This window comes from Plecotus auritus (genome assembly GCF_963455305.1).
Source record: "Plecotus auritus genome assembly, chromosome: 4".
NCBI lineage: Eukaryota > Metazoa > Chordata > Mammalia > Chiroptera > Vespertilionidae > Plecotus > Plecotus auritus.
Window position 1 is genome coordinate 50,627,796 of NC_137775.1, and position 21,433 is coordinate 50,649,228.

Consider the following 21,433-nt stretch of genomic DNA (forward strand, 5'->3'; position numbering starts at 1 on the left):
GAAGGAGCAGAACAGATGGGATAAAGAAACAGTAAAATGAAACTTTAAAAATCAACCGTACCTAAAGGTAAATGAAATAAACACAGAAATTAAAAAAGAAGAGATTGCCAAGCCGGTGTAGCTCAGTGGCTGAATAATTCTATTTTATGTAGTAAGAGAACATTCACAACTTCTCTACAGTTATAGAAATCACATAGATTTCTGGGTGGAACGGTGGGGCTGAATAAGGGAATCATGACAAGACTTTTTGGGCTATACAGTATTTTATTTCATGACGGGTGGTATTTAAACAGGTGTACATCTTTGAAAAACATCATTAAATTGTATACTTAAAGGGGAGAATTCATGGTCTCTTACATAAATAAAAATTTAATAAAATTTGAAAAGAGTAGTAAATGAGAAATTAGTAAAAATATATCCAGAAATCCTACAAAATTTTAAAATTAAACAAATTAGTGTTAAAAGGCGGTTTCTGCCCTTGTTAGTGTTGTTCAGTGGTTAGCACACCACCCCATGCACGGAAGGACTGTAGGTTCCATTCCCGGTCAAGGACATGTACCTGGGGTTGCAGGTTCTATCCCTGGCCCTGGTCAACCAATCGATGTCTGTCTCACATTGATGTTTCTCTCTTTCTCTCCCCACTCCCTTCTACTCTCTCTAAAAATCAATTAAAAAAATATATCCTTGGGTGAGGATTAAAAAAAAAAGTGGTTTTCTGTATGTTTAAGAACATATATAGTTTAATTGGAGTTTATAAGTCTGCACTTATAATAATGTGAAGATTAGTAACTTAATTTTCTACAAGAATTATATATTTTACACTCATACACACACAATAAAATAAAATAATTACCAATTGAAGCTGAGTATATCTGTTTCATGTGAGTTTCGATGACAGAAGGATCCCGAGAGCTGTAAGTTCCCAACTCAGGGTAAAAGCTGGAGCCAATATCATCTGGAGGTTTGTGTTTCCCTTGTGGATAATTACTGTTTATTCTAGGGTCCCAATGCTTCAGCATTGAATGGTTCCAATGTATGTATTTACCATCAAATTGTGGATTTCCAAACCAACTGTAATAAAATACATGTAAATAATAATTCAGAGGTGGCAGTTCTTCCAGGTAAGGTTCAGAGGCTTTGGGAGGTTTCAAAGTAAATTCAACGTTTTTTAAATTCTTGATATTTGTTTCACTGTTGATTGTGTCACTCATTTCAGAATCAAAAATTTTCCCCAAGCGAGGAATTTGTCGACGAACTTCTGGAAGAAGATCAAGTCCAAAAGGAGCTCCAAAAGTACCTTTATTTGGTCTCAGCATTTTTAAACCCATCATCACAGAAAAAATAAATAGAATAAAAAGTGACAAAATGATGCAAGTCCTTCTTCGAAACTTTGCCATGATGACATACTTTAAACTCCAAAATGATATATGTTTAGCTGTAATTTATTGAAAAACAGTAATTAGTAAGTGGTATTATTAATATTTTCCAATGTATTAAAAAATGAAAACTCAAAGGCACGAAGTTCATTACATTGAAAAAATTTAACAGTACATTAGGGTATTAATTATATCAAATACTTATGTCTACAACAGAATCTATATATGGCTAGACTAAATGCAATATTTGGAAATACCATAATTATATTTTGTCAGATAAACATTTTGAAAATATTATTTAACAAAACAAATATATTTTTTATCATTTGGGAAGATTTTACAAATACTGAATATAATTAAAACATTCTATGTATAGGGACTAAAATTTTCTAAATATAAAGTTAAAGTTCATAGTTTAAAAAAGGAAATACTTGTGAGATTTTCAAGAAACTAATTTTTTCAACAAAAAATAATTATTTCACAAGAAGGGAGTAATCACCCATTTTAAATGACATTTGTTATATGGAATAGAAAGATAAAAAAATTTAAATGATCACAACTTAGATTCCTGATTTTTAAAATCACATTGAACAGAAGTTGTAAAATTAACTTACAACTTCTAAAGTGGTTTCATGTATGTTCTTTATGTTTTATTAAGTGTGTATATATACACATATGAATAGGGTGTGTTTATGTACATAGGTATATATATGTATACATGGATAAAATATTTAAGTCTTTTCATGCACAAATTTTTATTAGATAGGTATTTGATGAAACGTTTACATTGATTGTATTTATAAAATATGATTTTCTACTGTTTATCACTTTGTTGTTACTCTAAAGCATTAAGTTAAAATAATTAACCATGATGGAAAAGACACACAAGTAAAATTTAATCTAAAACCCAAGTATTTGTCACACACAAAAACTGTCTATAAACTGATGCTTCTTCTATGCATATACGCAAGAAATACTAAGATGAGCAAGCATTACTTCTTTACAGGCTGAAATTCAGAGACTCTCCTCAAAGTCAACTTTGTTTAACTGTGAACAATATCAAACCTAAAGATTAATATAAAAAAATATGTTTAGTTTGAAACAAACATTAGAAAATAAAAGTGCCAGATTTTAAAAGTCTATCTCCACCTTTTGTGCCTTTTGCCCATCACCAGCCCTAATCCTTCTCTTTGCTTAAGGGAAACCACTTGAGTTTTGTGTTTAATATTCCCTCACCCTTTTTTAAAATAGTTTTTCCCAAACATAAGCATACCTAACCAATATTAATTTTATTTTCCTGGTTTCAAATTTTTATTTAAGTAGCTATGGTACATCCATATACCATATATAAGTCATACATAGGTACATATATACACACATATATAATGTGCATATTCATCTTATATAGAGATATATGGATACCTTACATATATTTTATGTACACTACAAATGTGTATAATTATATATATAATTCGATGTATATGAAATATACAAAACTTCTGGGAAACAATATTGATTACTAAACCTTCTTTGCCACTTCCCCATCCATGAGTTCCTTCACATTAGTTCCTTCACTCTTATAAAAAGCCATGAAAATGGACTTTTAGCAAAGGAATAGGTAGATGAGACTGGGGATTTTGTTTTGGAATTATATTAATCCACTAGTTAGATGAAAATGCTCTCATATCATTCTCCTTCCTAAACTTTAAAACTAAGATTATAAAAGCAACACTTTTTGTTGTTCCTAATAATCTAATTTAGGGACCCCATCCATAAAGTTATATTTTAATACTGTTATTACATGAATAAACTGTGACCACACCAACAGGCTGAACTCATTAAAGTACATTATGTAATCAATCAATAACATAAGATTTAAGCTAAAACAAGCATTATAAAATTCGACATAGTTGATTTAAAATGAGAAAGAGTTGAATCCTTATTGTTCTCCCAGGAACAAACAAAAAATTATTTTATTTGGTTGAAATATCAAAACACACCATGTTCACGGATTGGTAGAATCAACATCATTAAAATGTCCATACTACCCAAAGCAATCTATAGATTCAATGCACTCCCCATTAAAATACCAACGGCATATTTCACAGACCTAGAAAGAACTCTCCAAAAATTCATCTGGAATAAAAAAAGACCCCGAATAGCCACAGCAATCCTGAGAAAGAAGAATAAAGTAGGAGGGATCTCAATACCAGATTTCAAGCTGTATTACAAAGCCACTGTCCTCAAAACAGCCTGATACTGGCACAAGAACAGACATATAGATCAATGGAATAGAATAGAGAATCCAGATATCGACCCAAACCAATATGCGCAATTAATATTTGACAAAGGAGGCATGAGCATACAATGGAGTCAAGACAGTCTCTTCAATAAATGGTGTTGGGAAAATTGGACATATACATGCAAAAAAATGAAACTAGATCACCAACTTACACCATACACAAAAATAAACTCAAAATGCATACAGGACTTAATCATAAGACGGGAAACCATAAAAATACTAGAGGAATCCACAGGCAGCAAAATCTCAGACATATGCCAAAAGAACTTTTTCACTGATACTGCCCCTAGGGCAATGGAAGCCAAAGAGAAAATAAACAAATGGGACTACATCAAATAAAAAGCTTTTGCACAGCAAAAGAAACCATCAACAAAACAACAAGAAATCCCACTGTATGGGAGAACATATTTGCAAATGTTACCACTGATAAAGGTTTAATCTCCAACATCTACAGGCAGCTTATACAACTTAATAAAAGGAAGATAAATGATCCAATAAAAAAATGGGCAACAGACCTAAATAGAATCTTTTCGAAAGAAGACAGAAGGAAGGCCAAGAGACACATGAAAATATGCTCAAAGTCACTAATTATCCGAGAGATGCAAATCAAAACGACAATGCGATACCATCTCACACCTGTCAGAATGGCTATCATCAACAAATCAACAAATGACAAGTGTTGGCGAGGATGCGGAGAAAAAGGAACCCTCGTGCACTGCTGGTGGGAATGCAGACTGGTGCAGCCACTGTGGAGAACAGTATGGAGTTTCCTCAAAAAACTGAAAATGGAACTCCCATTTGACCCAGTAATCCCACTCCTGGGAATATATCCTAAGAAACTAGAAACACCAATTAGAAAGGATGTATGCACCCCTATGTTCATAGCAGCACAATTTACAATAGCTAAGATTTGGAAACAGCCTAAGTGCCCGTCAGCAGATGACTGGATCAGAAAACTATGGTACATCTACACAATGGAATACTATGCTGCCATAAAAAAGAAGGAATTACTACCATTTGTAGGCACCTGGATGGAATTAGAGAACATTATGCTAAGTGAAATAAGCCAGTCAATGAAAGAAAAATACCACATGATCTCACTCATTTGGGGATAATGAAAAACATTATAAACTGATGAACATAAAGATAAATACAGAAGCAGTAAAGCATCAAACAGACTGTCAAATTACAGCAGTAAGGTTAGGGAGAGGTGGGGGAAATAAGAGATCAACTGAAGGACTTATATGCATGCATATAAGAGTAACCAACGGATGCAAAACATTGGGGGGTGAGGGCATGTATGGGAGTGCAGTGGGGGGGCAATGGTAAGATATGTACACATATAATACCTTAATAAAAAATAAAATAAAATAAAATAAAAAGCAAAAAAATAAAATGGAAAGAAATTCACTGCTAATGAAAAAAAAAAAAGAAATATCAAAACACAAAAACAGAAACAAAAAACCTCTAGAAAACAAAAAGATGCAGAACTCATTTTCAATTGAGCAACTGTATTATATAAAAATGAAGTATGCTAGGTTGATTAATAAGACAATTCTTTTATATGTACATATATATGTATATGCATATACATACATATCCTATATAATAAAAGCCTAATATGCTAAGTGTCTGGTCGTCCAGTTGTCCGTTCAACCAATCAAAGGGTAATATGCTAATGTATGCTAAGGCCGCTCAACCACTTGCTATGACTTGCACTGACCACTAGGGGGCAGTCAACTGGTCGACCAGTCCCTATGATGTGCACTGACCACCAGGGGGCAGATGCTCCAACTGGCAGGTTAGCTTGCTACTGGGGTCTGACTGATCGGGACTAAGCGAGACAGACCAGACGTACCCTGAAACCCGCAGTCCCTCCCTGGCCAACCTCCCACGTACCTCTCCAGCCCCGAAATGTGTACCGGTGGGGTCCCTCACCCTGGCCTGCGCCCTCCTGCAATCCGGGACCCCTCTGGGGATGTCGGAGAGCCGGTTTTGGCCTGATCCTGCAGGCCAGGCCGAGGGACCCCAACAGTGCACGAATTCGTGCACCGGGCCTTTAGTATACAGTAGGTCCTCGGGTTACACCGGAGATCCATTCCTATGGTGCGACATAACTTGATTTTCGCTGTAAGTCAGAACCCACCTACATAAGCACCTATGTCACTCAGATGGAGCACATACACGGCAGTAATGAAGTGAAACAATAAAAAAAATTAGAGGAAAGGTAATTCCTGACCTTTACTTGTGGCAAATAAATAATAAAAAACATAAAGCACATATGTACATACGTTGAAATGATGGAACATTTTTTTTTATAAATAAATGGGAGATGGCAACATCACCAAAAAATGACGTACATCAAGTCTGACGTAACCCGAGAACTGCTGTATATATATTGATTTCAGAGAGGAAAAGAGGGAGAGCGAGGTAGAAACAATAATGAGAATCATCAATTGGCTGCCTGCCTCCTACACACCACCAACTGGGGATCAGCCTACAAACTGGGCATATGCCCTGACTCGGAATCGAACCGTGACCTCATGGTTCATAGGTCGATGTTCAATCACTGAGCCATGCTGGCCGGACAGACACAATTCTTAAGTTCATGGTTCTTAGTGTCCAGGAGGAAGGGAAAGACATATGCAAATAACTACAACTCAAAAGTGTCAAAAGAGAAGTGGAAGGCATATAAAGGAATAAAATGTCATATACACTAAGGCATTAATGAAAACTCTTCAGGAAAAAAAAACAGTAAAATCTTGGAAGTATGAACATAATATAAATAGACTGGAAGAGATAGAGAAAAAAAAAAGGAATGTCACCAGGGAAACAGTATGCCCAAAGATACTGGACATGAAACAATAAGGCTTCTTTTGGCTGAGGCACAGAAAATAAGATGGTAGGGTAAAGGTAAAGCAAAGCTGTAGTGACATGTTGTAAACACACTGTACCTAAGTAAGAGGACAGGGGACCGGGCCACAGAAGACTTATAAACAAAACTAGAGGCCGGGTGCATGAAATTTGTGCACAGGGGAGGTGTCCCTCAGCCCAGCCTGCACCTTCTCAAATCTGGGACCCCTTGAGGGATGTCCGACTGCCCGTTTAGGTGCAATTCCGGTAGGATCGGGCCTAAACAGGCAGTTGGACATCCCGCTCACAATCCAGGACTGCTGGCTCCCAACTGCTCGCCTGCCTGCCTTCCTGATTGCCCCTAACCGCTTCTGCCTGCCAGCCTGATCACCCCCTAACCACTCCCCTGCCAACCTGATTGATGCCTAACTGCTCCCCTGCCAGCCTGTCTGCCCCTAACTGACCTCCCCTTCAGGCCTGGTCACCCCTAACTGCCCTCCCCTGAAGGCCTGGTCGCCCACAACTGCCCTTCCCTGCAGGCCTGGTTGCCCCCAACTTCCCTCCTCTGCCGGCCTGGTCACCCCTAACTGCCCTCCCTTGCAGGCTTGATCACCCCCAACTGCCCTCCCTTACAGGCCTGTTCCCTCCCAACTCCCCTCCCCTGCTGGCCTGATCGCCCAAAACTGCCCTCCCCTGCTGGCCTGATCCCTCCCAACTGCCCTCCTCTGCTAGCCATCTTGTGGTGGCCATCTTGTGTCCACATGGGGGCAGCCATCTTGTGTGTTGGAGTGACGGTCAATTTGCATATTACTCTTTTATAATATAGGATTAGATAGGATAGAGGCCTTCTGCACGGGTGGAGGCCAGCTGGTTTGCCCTGAAGGGTGTCCTGGATCAGGGTGGGGGTTCCCTTGGGACATGGGGCGGCCTGGGCAAAGGGCCTGTGGTGATTTGCAGGCTGGCCATGGCCCCCCGGCGACCCAAGTAGAGGCCCTGGGAACTGGGATTTATTTATCTTCTATAATTGAAACTTTGTAGCCTTGAGTGGAGGCCTGGGCCGGCCAGCGTGTGCAGGAAGCTTGGCTTCCTCCATTGCCAGGGAAACCCAAGCCTCCTGCTCGCTCCGTGGCCACAGCCATTTTTGTTGGGATTTATTTACCTTATATAATTGAAACTTTGTAGCCTTGAGTGGAGGCCTGGGCCGGCCAGCGTGTGCAGGAAGCTTGGCTTCCTCCATTGCCAGGGAAACCCAAGCCTCCTGTTCGCTCTGTGGCTGCAGCCATCTTGATTGGGTTAATTTGCATTCTAGCTCTTGATTGGCTTGTGGGTGTAGCGGAGGTATGGTCAATTTGCAAATTACTCTTTTATTAGATAGGATATTGGCATAATATTTTTAAATTAGGAGGAGGAAGCGACTCAAAAAAAAGACGTTCAAGTCATCAAGCTTTACCATTATCTGAATCTAATAATCTCCCATTCACTGATGGTTTTAGCAAAATCATCACTGACTGACTGTTTTCTTTCCTACCCAACTTCTATTACTATTTTTAGTATTCTACCAATATGGATGATCCATGCAGCAGTTTAGACTCCCAGTCCTTCACTGCCTCATTTCTAATATTCTGTTCTTCCACCCCATTTCACCAACTAAAGTGTCATACTCGTACTTTTAATCTGTTCATTTACAATCATTGACCAAAATCTCTATTTCATTTTTCTCCATTTTCTAAACATAATCTTCTGCGCTTGGACCCCCCTAACTAATATTCTCATTCTGGCAATCCCTGGGTCTTACTGAGATGTCCAACCCATCAATTCTACCACTTTTTTGTTATTTCTCCTTTTCTTCATGTTTTGTCTCTGGTGAGTATGTATCTCACTAGAGGCCTGATGCACGAAGATTCGTGCAAGAATGGGCCTTCCTTCCTCTGGCTGCCGGCACCGCCTTCGCTCTGGCCTGGAGCCGCCTTTCCACACTGCCCAGAGGCCTGGAGCAGCTGGGGCGGTGCAGAATGCCTGTGTCCTGCCCTGCCCACAGCCGTTTGGCACCTGCATATGCAAATTAACCCACCACCTTTATTGGGTTAATTTGCATACTCACTCCTGATTGGCTGGTGGGTGTCACGAAGGTACAGTCAATTTGCATCTTACTCTTTTATTAGTGTAGATAATCCAGCATTGTAATTCCTCACTTGCAAATACCTTTAACTCCCTTTACTTTTCTCTTTTTTTAATACTTCTGTGAGAAAACCTCAAATAAATGTTTGTCTTGACCTTGATCCATAATCACAGAATGATACTGGAGAAAAACAGCCATGCTGACTTTTCATTTTGAATTTACAACCATAAATTTAAAATCAACACTCAACTGCTTAATAATCCTATTAATATTCCCTAGTATGTTCACTTTTCTAAAAAGAATTATTTCATTCCTTCTCATGTTTCATCAACCTGCTATTACATCACCAACTTCTTTCATTCTTCAAATAGCCATGCCTTAAAATTCATAGCAAAAACAGAAACAATAATACAGAAAATTATCTTCCCATCAAGAAATGAGCTAACCTATTGACATCCATTCCCTCCCCACCCCCCTAATATATTTTTATTGATTTCAGAGAGGAAGGGAAATGGAGAGAGAGCTAGAAGCATCAATGATGAGAGAGAATCATTTATCAGCTGCCTCCTGCATGCCTCATATTGAGCCCACAACCAGGGCATGTGCCCTGACAGGGAATGGAACTGTGACCTCCTGGTTCATAGATTGATGCTCAACTACTGAGCCAAGTCAGCTGGGTGACATCCACTTTTTTACTGTCATCAAATTATTTTCTATTTAAATTTATTCTGTTGCATTGTTTTGCCTTTCTTCTACGGGAAGTCCTACTACTTCCTTTGAATTTTTGCTGAATTTTTACAAATGCACTCACTTTCTTTTTCACCTCTTCATTTTATTTTGATTTTTAAGTTTCTCTTTACCCTGTATTTCTCATAAGGATTTATCTGTTGTGCTTGTCTTCTAGACTTTATTTATCAAATCATTTGTGAAGCTTTTTATTCTAAATATTTTCAGATTAATATTACCTCATTTCTGAGTTTTCATATTTGTAATTTACTTATTCATTCAAACCTCACTAATTATTTTGTTTGCTTTAACTTAAATATTAGGGTACAGTTGTCAGATGTTTTGTGAGCACATCTCCAGCATGCTTTCCGAGTTTACAAGTATGATAACCTTTTGCCTATAATTACTTTTTATGGGATTTGACTGCAATCATTTTCTGTTGCTAAAGGCAGCAAAGTCCTCAAATAACTTCATTTTGTTAAATGCTCTTTTGTTACAATGTTGACGAGATGTAGGAACTTAAGTTTGGTTTATAGCAATTAGATTATGGTAAAATTGGTTTTGTTATAAATTGTTTTGCTTACAGTCACAGAACCTATTTGGAACATATGTTGAGTGTATAACATGAAATAATTTCCCCTTAATTTTTGGAAATAAATGTTGAATTGTGATAGTTTTTCCAGCCTCACAGCTCTACAGAGATAATTTTTCTGCTGCTTATGTGAAGTCTTGATATGGCCTAAAATTTTTATGAGATCAGTTAGGTTTTTTTCCATTCCCATAATTATCTGGAAGTTTTTATTTCCTTCACTTCTATTTTGTTCCCACTTAATCAATTTGAAAATTATTTCCAGACCTTACTCTTCAATATGGAGTTTTATTCTGAACAAATTTCAGCAACTTAAGTTTTTAAGAGTTCTTGAAACCAAGATCCGGTAGCCCCTTCAAATATGACTTCAAACTCCACATTGGTAGCACTATTCTCAAATTGGACTGTCAATCTTTCCTAAAATATATACATTTAGAGAATGAGGAAAATGAAAGACAGTTTAGAAGTAACTATTCAGACTGAAGAGACAAAAGGAGGTAAGTTTAAAAAAATTAAAGAAATACACGGGATATAAAATTCTAACATGTGAATAACATATTCCAAAATGGGAGATAAGAGAGCAATAATGGAGTCAAAGCAATATTTGGAGATATAATTGATAATTTTCCAAAGCTAAGAAAACATATCAACTCACAGACTGAAGATGCAATTTGAACCTAAAACAGGATAAATATTAATAAGACCATACTATATATGGTTTTGTATACATATCATAGAAAAACAGCTGAAAACGAAAGATGGGGAGAAAAATATTAAAATTAGCCACAGAAAAAAATATATATTGTCTTTATGCTTGCCCCAACTTTTTGCTTCTATTTAAGTGTATTTTATTTTTTTACATCCTATATAATCCTGTGTAATAAAAGGTCAATATGCAAATAGACCAAATGGCGGAACAACTGAACAATCAAACAACCGGTCGCTGTGATGTGTGCTGACCACCAGTGGGTGCATGTGAAACATGGTGGGCATGGGCAGCAGGCAGCAGAGCGCAGAACATAGCGGGCATTGGTCACGGCAGGATGGTGGAGCAGGTGAGTGGGGGCACCAGACTAAGGCAGGCAGGGCACTGGTCGCTGTCATTAGGGCAAGCCTCTGGTGGTTACTGGAAATTCTTTGCTCCCATGCACCAAGGTCCCGCCGGCGCTCACACCTGTTACCGGCACGAGCCCTGCTTGCACCAGCCCCGATTGCTTGACACTCGTCAGTGGGTGTGAGCAGCAGCTGCTGGCCCTGATCACCCCTCAGGGCTTCTCCACCTCCCCCTGCTCCTGAGGGCCGATCAGGGCCAGCAGCCGCCTCTGCACCTGCTGCCGGCGACGGCCCTGCTTGCACCTGCTGCTGGTGCAGGCCCCAATCACTCCGCACAGTCAGCAGCCTCAATCGCTCCGTGCAGTCAGCGGGTGCGAGCGGGGCCAGCGCCATCAGCACGTGGGAGCGATGGCGGCGGGAGTGGGGCTGCTGGAAGACAGGGCACCGGGGGCCATGGCGGGAGGGGCCAGGTGAGGGCACAGAGGCTGTGCCCACCTCAGCCTCGCAGCACACAGTTCCTTTCAAGGTGCACGAATTCATGCACTGGGCCCCTAGTATATCATAAACCCAATCAGATATTATATTGTTTTGTATAGCCAATGTTCATTATATTTACCCTTTGCTTTGATCTTCACATCTTCCTGCATCTCTATACTTCTATTAAAAATAATTTCCTTAGAGTGAAGAAATTATTCCTTTACTAGGGCCTTTATTGTAGCCTGCTGCTGCTAAGTTGTTTCCATATTAGTTCATTTGAAAATACCTTTATTTCTTCTCTTTAACATGTATGTATAGATTTCTATATTGGCAATTATTTTCATTCAGCATTCCCTACTATCTTCTGCCTTTCACTGTTTCTGTTGAAAACTCAACTATTGTTTTTTTTTTCTTGATTCTTTAAAGACATTTTAGTCTTAGAATTTACATTCCACTCTTTCCAAAGATCAGTCTCTATTATAATTATCTATCTTCTCTCTTACTTCCTTGAATATTTTAACTGCATTTATATAAAGTGCAACTCTAATAACCTGAATTTGGATCTTAGAGATTCTATTTCTATTGCCTGTTTAATGTTTTGTTTGTTTGTTTGTTTCTCTCTTATTATCTGGACATTCACTATCTTCTTTTTTTTTGTAAGCTAGGTTTATTTTTATTGAATGCTGCATACTGTATATAAAATTTTTTAGAGACAACATGAGGCCCTATATATTATTTTCCTTTGAGAAAGCTTATTTTTTGCTTCTTAGTCTGCTAGAGTAAAGAATTATCTTAATCTAATCAATTGGGCTTAAGTCCCTATCTTAATCTTCAAAATTGGGCTTAAGTCCCTATCAATATTTGTTTTATTTCTGATTTATCCTTACTCAATAACAACCATAGGTTCAACCATAGGTTCTAAAATCAAAGCATGCATCTTTCATGGATTGGGAAGGACTCTCAATTCCAATTTTGGTCCCCACAGAGTCCTAAAACTGCCAAAAACTCTATTCATTTTTTCAGCTGCCACATTCTACTTATGATCTCTGCTTCTCTGCTGCTACTTTTGAAACAGGGGTTTTCAACAACCCCCCCTCTTTCGGACCCAAATCTCCCAAAGAATAATGCAACTTGTAAGGCTCAGAATCATTCAAATGATTAAATAAATAATCCCACCTGAATTCGCTTATAACCTGAGTGTAGTGATAGGCTTTATAACTTAAGACTCAAAATTCAGAAGGAATAAAGTACAGTAACTACATAAAAATCTTTAAAAATATATAGTGTCCAAAAATGTATACACACTTTGAATAATTTTTAATTCCAATGGGTTAAATCTGAAAAGAAAGAAACATCAATTGAGCTATCAAAAAAAATGTATGGGGGACATCCTAACTATCAGAAAACACTATAAAGAAAGTAAAAGGACAACTGGCAAACTGAGTGAAGATATATTTGCAAGACCCGCCTCACCCAAAATTAGAAAAATGCAAATTAAAACTACAAAGATATCATTTCTTACATAAGACATTGGAAAAAAGAAAGCATAAAAATACATCCTCTTGCAAGAGAGTGAAAAAAACAAGCACTCCCATATATTGCCAGTGAAGGCAAATTGGTGCAACCTTTTTGGGAATTTGGCAATACCTAACAAAATTACACATCCATTTACCTTTTGAGTCATCAATCCTACTTCATAGAATTTAGCTTGAAAATACACAAACAATAGCACATAAATTCACATACAGCTTTGTTTGTAATTGTACTGGTTGGCATATTCAGCGGGAAAAAAATGAGGAAGAGATTCTTGAAATCCCATAAAGTGATTTTTTGGATATACTGCTAAGTGAAAAAAGCCAACTGCAAATAGAAAGTATACATTTTCTCATGAGCAAAAGAAACACAAAGACTAAACAAGACTTTAATTAGGTTATTTAAAAGGGGTGAGGAGGAACAAGGTGGAAAATATGGAGGAGATGAAAATGAAATAGAAGGGTTGGGGAATGAAAGACTCTTCTCTGATTATAACTTTGCATAGTCTTATTTTTTGAGCCATTTTATATTTAGCACACTTAAAACAAACATATCTAATATTAAATGTTGAACTCCAGTTAGTAAGTTGTTTTTTTTTTGCAATGGTATCGGTTAGCAATTCTTGAAGTACTTAATGTGTATTCTAGAAGTAAGCAAATAAGCAATATATGCTGGAAAATGGGGCCCAGAATTTTCACTGATAAAAAAAAAGTGAGTTATAAAAAAGTAGGGGACTAGAATAAAAATTGTGTTGTTAGATTGTAATTGGCAGTTTCAGTATGGATCTGGGGCTTTTACCATCAACAGATAGGTGTAGGGGTGTGTGTGTGTGCGTGCGTGTGTGTACATGTAAATATATTCACATTATTTCCTAGCTCTGACCACTGAGTCTAGAACCAAAGCAACATCAGCAGCAATTAACACATCTGATGCCAAGATTTTGGTTTTTAAGTACCCTTCTCTACTTAAAAGAACCAGGTTCTTTGGAGAAATGTTGATTCTAAGACTGTGGATGGAAATTTATAAGGTAAGCCTAGAAAGTAGGGAAATACACAAAAAATGTAGGAAGTATATCCAGCTTGACGGGACAACCACTGGCTAAATCTGGGACAATTTCAGCAACAAAATAAGGAATAAGAATAAACTAAGGCATTAAAATAAAGTGAGAACTACTGAATCTATATTTTTTAAAAATGCAAAAATAAGTGGAATAAAGTAGACTCATATTAGAAAGTCAACTAATAAATTTCGATAGAATAATGGAATTAGAATATCACCATTTGGCAACTATCATAATAATAATTATGAGATAAGAGTTATCAATGGATATTAAATGAGGGAGAAAAAGTTTGATGAGAAACAGGATGTCTCCCCAAAAGATATCTAATTAACTACAAAGGGAAAATAATAACTTAACAGTACAGAACCTAGCAGACACCATGTTATTAGACAAGTGATAAAAATTAAGTTCTTCAGTTAATTTTGGAAGGAGATATCATGAATCTCCTGAGAGAATGTCTTAAGGACACAGAATCACTGCTGTGGTATTTCTCAAAATTTAATCTGGATCTAAGTATGAGGAAACATCAAAATGTTAGACACATACACACAGGTCTATGTATATTTATATGTGCACACATATGTGCACACATGCATACAATTATATATATGTAATTGTACACAATGTACTATGTGTGTACGTGTACAATGATAAAGCAAATGTGGTAAAATATTACCATTTGATGAATCTTCAGAAAAAAGCAAAGGAGAATTGTTTAATTCTTTGTATTATTTTTGAAACCTTTAAGTCTAAACATGTTTGAAAATTAAAAAGGAAAAATAAAGAAAGCAAACTGGAGGATATACGCTGTTAACCTAATACCTGCTTATTTCTGGGAAGGGCCAACTCATGTACTCTTTCAAGCTCTGCACTGAGGGACTCCAGGGAGTGAAATTCCTACCTATGGAATGTGGCAGCCCTGTAGATAAGAATAAAGGAATGATATAACTATTTTTGGTTACCTGTGATTTGTTGTCCTTAAATTTCCATGAAGTAGAAAAAATTATGAATATAACATTATCTCAATTATATTAAAGATACACACAGAGGGAGAAAATAAGGTAAATAGGTGTAATGATTACCTCTGGGTGAGAAAATACAGTTATGTTTTCTTACTCTGTCTTCTAAAATGAAAGCAATCCTTATCAGAAAAGTTTGGGGTAGATATTTTATAAGAAAATAATCACTGGTAATGAATATTGATGAGTCACAGAGGATGGAGAAATAACTACTGAATTTAGAAATCAGCAAGACATTGACTTTTGAGACGTTGACTAGCTCAGTGGTGAAATGCATGAGAGTCAGGATATATAATGGAAAGAATATTGATCTTGGAATGCAAGAATCAGTCATGTTGATTTAGTTGTGTGACCCTGAGTAAGTAACTTAATCTCTTCTTGCAAAAGAGTATATTGCCTGTCTTGCTTTCTGACAAAGTTGTTCTGTGAATCATGCAAGATAATGTATGTGAAAAAGTATAAAAGGGTAATGTTTTAATCAATTGGTAAATACCGATTGTATTTAAAAATAAATAAAAAGGAAAGAAATATAGGCAACATAGTTCTGATTTTTTAAAATATATTTTATTGATTTTTTACAGAGAGGAAGGGAGAGGGATAGAGAGTTAGAAATATCGATGAGACAGAAACATCGATCAGCTGCCTCCTGCACCCTACTGGGGATGTGCCCGCAACCAAGGTACATGCCCTTGACCGGAATTGAACCTGGGACCCTTCAGTCCACAGGCTGAAGCTCTATCCACTGAGCCAAACCAGTTAGTGTTAGTTCTGATTTTTTAAATATTTGTAATATATAAACTTCTCAGATCTACATATGAACATAAAACACCAAAAAAATCCATTTATGAAAGTCGATGCCTTTTTTTCTCTCTTGCCTGTCAATGTAATTTCTTAAACTGGACCCTCTGTCTCCCCCCCCTTTTTTTTTTACATTCACTTAAAAAAAATTATCACATCATTATAGATGACCAATGGTTCTATCCCAACCTTCATATCCTATCTAATAAAAGAGTAATATGCAAATTAACCATCACTCCACCACACCCACCAGCCACGCCCACCAGCCAATTAGGAGCGAATATGCAAATAAACCCAACCAAGATGGCTACGGCCACAGAGAGCAGGAAGGGAGGCTTGGGTTTCCCCAGCGATGGAGGAAGCCAAGCTTTCCACCTGCCCTTGCCGGCCTAGGCCTCCACTCAAGGCTACAAAGTTGCAATGATAGAAGATAATAAACCCAAACAGAAATGGCGGCATGGAGCTGGAAAGAGCAGGAGGCTAGAGTTGCCCCAGCAATGGAGGAAGCCAAGCTTTCCGCACACCCTGGCTGGCCCAGGCCTCCGCTTAAGGCTACAAAGTTTCAATTATAGAAGATAAATAAATCCCAACAAAAATGGCTGCGGCCACAGAGCAAGCAGAAGACTTGGCTCCGCTCCAGGCTACAAAGTTTCAACTGTACAAGATAAATAAACCCCAGATACCAGGGCCTCTGCTTGGGTCACCAGGGGGCGTGGCCGGCCTGCTAACCACCACAGGCCCCCCGTCCAGGCCGCCCCACACCCCAAGGGAACCCCCACCCTGATCCGGGACACCCTTCAGGGCAAACCAGCTGGCCTACACCCATGCACCAGGCATCTATCCTATCTAATAAAAGAGTAATATGCAGATTGACCATCACTCCAACACACAAGATGGCTGCCCCCATGTGGTCAAAGATCCTGCCCCCATGTGGTCACAAGATGGCCACCACAAGATGGCCAGCAAGGAAGGGCAGTTGGGAGGAACCAGGTCTGCAAGGGAGGGCAGTTGTGGGTGATCAGGCCAGCAGGGGAGGGCAGTTGGGAGGGACCAGGCCTGCAAGGGAGGGCAGTTGGGGGCGATCAAGCCTGCAGGGGAGGGCAGTTAGGGGTGACCAAGCCGGCAGAGGAGGGAAGTTGGGGGCAACCAGGCCTGCAGGAAAAGGCAGTTGGGAGGGACCCAGGCCTGCAGGGGAGAGCAGTTGGGGGGGACAAGGCCTGCAGGGAAGGGCAGTTAGGGGAAAACAGGCTGGCAGGGGAGCAGTTAGGCATCAATCAGGCTGGCAGGGGAGTGGTTAGGGCAGGGGTCCTCAAACTTTTTAAACAGGAGACCAGTTCACTGTCCTCAGACCGTTGGAGGGCCGGACTATAGTTTAAAAAAAAACTATGAACAAATTCCTATGCGCACTGAGGGCCCGGGACGAGTCGGCTGCTAAGCAGGATAGGCATCGGCACCCGGTGGGCCAGATAAATGTCCTCAGCGGGCCGTATGTGGCCCGCGGGCCATGGTTTGAGGACCCCTGGGTTAGGGGGTGATCAGGCTGGCAGGCAGAAGCAGTTAGAGGCAATCAGGAAGGCAGGCAGGCGAGCAGTTGGGAGCCAGAAGTCCTGGATTGTGAGAGGCAGTTGGACATCCCTCGAGGGGTCCCAGATTGGAGAGGGTGCAGGCTGGGCTGAGGGACACACACCCCCCGTGCATGAATTTCGTGCACCGGGCCTCTAGTCTCAAATAAGAGTAAGTCATCTCAACCATAAGCAAGGCAGCATGTCATTGTGATTAAAAGTATGGGCTCTACAGTTCAGACACCCAGGTTCAAATTCCAGTTGTATCCTTTTTAGCTATTTCACCTATACAAGTGAACTGACCTTTCCCTGCCTTTTTTTTTTTTTTTTTTTTTTTTTTTTTTTTCATCTATACGAGTTATCACCTCACTCAGGATTTTTGTGAGGATAAAATAAGTTAACATTATAAAATTCTTAGAATCTTTCTGGCTTACGTTACACTGAATAAATATGAACAAGCATTTATGACAATGCCTACTATCAAAGCTGGGAGTCAGGCAAAAAACTGAAAACTAAAACATGATTTATTCTCTTTAAATGCCTATTGTCTATATGGCTAACTTTTAAAATACTACTTATCCTTCAAGACAAAGCTGAAATGTTGCCTCTTTTTCTTGATACCTCTAATGGTTCCAGAGAGAAAAGCACTCACTTTCTCACATATTCTATTATTACAGCGTTACCTGCTTTTTATTTTTTTATTTTTTTTTATTTTTTTTTTAAATATATTTTATTGATTTCTTACAGAGAGGAAGAGAGAGGGATAGAGAGTTAGAAACATCGATGAGAGAGAAACATCGATCAGCTGCCTCTTGCACACCTCCTACTGGGGATGTGCCCGCAACCAAGGTACATGCCCTTGACCAGAATCGAACCTGGGACTTTCAGTCTGCAGGCCGACGCTCTATCCACTGAGCCAAACCGGTTACGGCCGTTACCTGCTTTTTAAATTGGCATTTTAAAAAATGTATTGCATCATGTTATTTATTTACATGTATTATATTCCCTACTACATTGCTCCAGAAATGGAACCCTTACCTCTACCGTGTAGCAGAGCCCAATATATCTTATACATAGTCAGTGACTATTAAGTGTCCAGCTTAAACAATTTCATTTCTGGCCCTTTTGTTCTGATACTGGTATATATTTGGGCAATATGTGTATAGACAGATTCTACTGACTATACATATACATACACTTAATATGTTTATAGTCTATAGTGAACTGATTATACAGGAAGAATCATAGGTATACAGATCCAAAAATTTAAAAAATCAATTTTAATAAAAATTATGTCCAACATAGCAAAAACCACAATGACCCTTGGAATGCCTAACTGGTGTAATGATCTCACAGGAAAAGTATAGAGGAACTACTTATTTGGGTTCCATTTGTGAAACTTCAGAAGTCACTTGAGAGAAAAGAAAAAAAAAAAACACCAAAAAACCTGCAAGTTATATAGATGTATAGGTTCTCAAAGCAGGAACCGACTCCAGGTATTGGCTATTGAAAATCTGTTATCTGCAAAGGACAGTTCACATTACATCATAGGTTCTTTCTAAACTTTATGGTTTCTATATTTGTGTGTTGTGCTTTTAATCTTTGAAGTGCTAGTTTTTGACTTGGAGGTTTAGTGAGGTCCAAGGGATCCAAAAGCCGTATGATTTAACTATTATTTCAAAAAGTATTTACTGTTATCTTGTTACTCAGAAAAGCCAAAAAATTTCACCTTTTAATTATCTATTATACAGACTTCTGGTGCCTTTCTTTTTTTAGTATTGTTTTCTTCTAATTTTATTTTCTATGAAGCCACTAGAGATACACTAGTACTCTAAGACATATCTGGCACTTTCAAAATCAGCTTCAGAACCAAGGCTTCCTGCCCAGGTCTGCAGGTTGGTTTTAAGTAAACACTTGTATCCTCTGGCTAACAAAAATTCAGTTAAGCGTAATCTCATCCTTTTGTTTTAATCTTCACAACAATCTATGAAGTAGAAATTCCTTTTCACGCTATTTTACAGCTGAGGTAACTACAGCACAGAGCCCTTGATAACTTTAGCAGCTGGCAAACGGCAAATAACCTGCCTGAGGTCAAGCAACCAGCAAGGCGCAGGGCAAGTCTAGCTCCAGAACTCAAGCTTTTGCCCTCACGCCATCCCACCTTCCGACAACATATTAGACACATCAAGTTTACAGAATATAACACTGCTGACATGTGACCATATTTTCATTAAACAGTGATTAACTGTTACGTACTAAAAAATTGTAGCCCAAATTTAATCTCAAAATAGCTTATTTTCTGATGATACACTTACTATTCATCACGTGACCAATGTTTTAGGCATGGAGCCTGAAAAATCCCTATAGTCACTGCACTAAAGGGCTTACATATAGCTTAACATGAATAGAGTAACATCATGAAAATGATTTGCATTGTGACATATCATTACCAATCTCTAAATTTTATTTTGTATTAATATTTCCAACTATTGTCTAAATACGTTAACATAACCCATTTCAGTCCCTTTTGTCTTTTTTTTTAAGTTCATTTAACGGTATTCTCCCTTGCTTTTTATTTTTTTTAATCACTTCTACATTTCTTCTTAACAGCTATCTGTAGAGTCTTGCAATAATAAAACCAAAAACAAACTATCATAACTGCCTGAATTTCAATTTCCTCTTTTGGAAAATGAAAAAAGACACCAATCCACCATAGTTGCACCCTGAGACTTAGCAAAATATAAGTCTACGATGACAGTGCCCAACATGTTAACAGGTGAATGGAAAAAACGTCTCTGTGGGGCCTCGCCAAACTTGCTCTCTGCCCCCGACGCCTAAAAGCACAGCGAGAAAGGGACCGCAACTTTCCGCTGCCACCCGAACCGGCAGGCCTCGCTCCTTCCCCTCCCCTCGGCTCCCGGCCGGCCGCAGCCTGGGATGAAGGGACAAGGTGTGGAAACGCGTTCCTCACTCCCGAATTCCCAATTTGCTCGGGACAGGAAGGAAAAACCGAGGCAAGTGGAGGTTCCATTCCCAAGTGGCGGAGAGGACACCGACGGGGTGGGGAGAAAGCAAGGTAGAAGGCAATAAAACCAACCCAGGCCAAAATACGGGGTCCGAGGGACAGAGCGCAGTGGCCCGGGGTCCGAGGCTCACAGCTCCCACCTCCCGCCGCCGGCCCCAAGGTGCACGGGAGCGGCGAGCAGATTGGCTGGCGAACCAGCGCGCAGGCGCAGGAACTGGACCCCGTGCCCGCCGCACCCGCGAGTGCGGGGCCCCGACTGCCCCAGGTTACTCACCGGGGTCTGGGAACCCGGCCACTGGCAGCGATTCCGCTGGCCGAGCTGTCGAGGTTGGGAGGTGAGCGAGAGGATGCCTGCGGCCTCCGGCTGCTAGGCCAACCTGCCCCGCCTCCAAACGGGCGCGCGCGGAGCGTTCCGGGAGCCGGGGGCGGGGCCTACTGAGGGGCGGGGCTTACTGCGGGGGCGGGGCTTACTGCGGGGGCGGGGCTCTGGTTCCCCTGGCAAAGGCCGCTTCTGGCTGGGCAGATGGGGAGGGAAGTGGATGAAAGAGTGGAGAGCTTTTTAGTGTGCCCGGAACTAATAGTGGAGAAAAAGGTCGAAATACAGTCAGGCTGGATTCCCGTCCTCTTTCTCCATAGGGGGATGACTCGCCCCTCTCTTAGAAACTGGTCCCCTAAGGTTCCACTGGGTCGCGCTCACCAATAATTGTCAGCTGATTTTGATAACAGGAGCTGCAAATTTGTATTTGCGTTTAACTCCAGTACACTGGTTATTTTCAACCTTTTTAAATTAAGGAACCACGTTGTGTTTAATGGAACTTTACTTGGAAGGCCAAAGTAGTCAGATAAAGGTGACATTTTTAATTTGCAAAGTATTATATAACATCACCTTTGCATTGAAATACTTATAGAGGTAATTGAGAACAGTGAGGAGGGTGTGAAGA

The 21,433-nt window shown here is 39.4% G+C and overlaps 1 protein-coding gene across 2 annotated transcripts in view; it reads right to left on the reverse strand.

The window, feature by feature from the left end:
- Positions 1–20,888, reverse strand: part of MANEA (mannosidase endo-alpha) — a 45,490-nt gene extending 24,602 nt beyond the window's left edge. The window contains exons 1-2 of one of the 2 annotated variants that reach the window (XM_080663576.1): positions 20,767–20,888; positions 854–1,435 (exon numbers count right to left, since the gene is read on the reverse strand). In XM_080663576.1, the coding sequence (XP_080519702.1) occupies positions 854–1,397 (544 nt within the window). In that variant the 5' untranslated portion in view covers positions 1,398–1,435; positions 20,767–20,888. The remainder of the gene's footprint in view (positions 1–853; positions 1,436–20,766) is intronic. The other variant, XM_080663577.1, reaches the window with a different exon arrangement.
- Between the last annotated feature and the right edge of the window lie 545 nt (positions 20,889–21,433).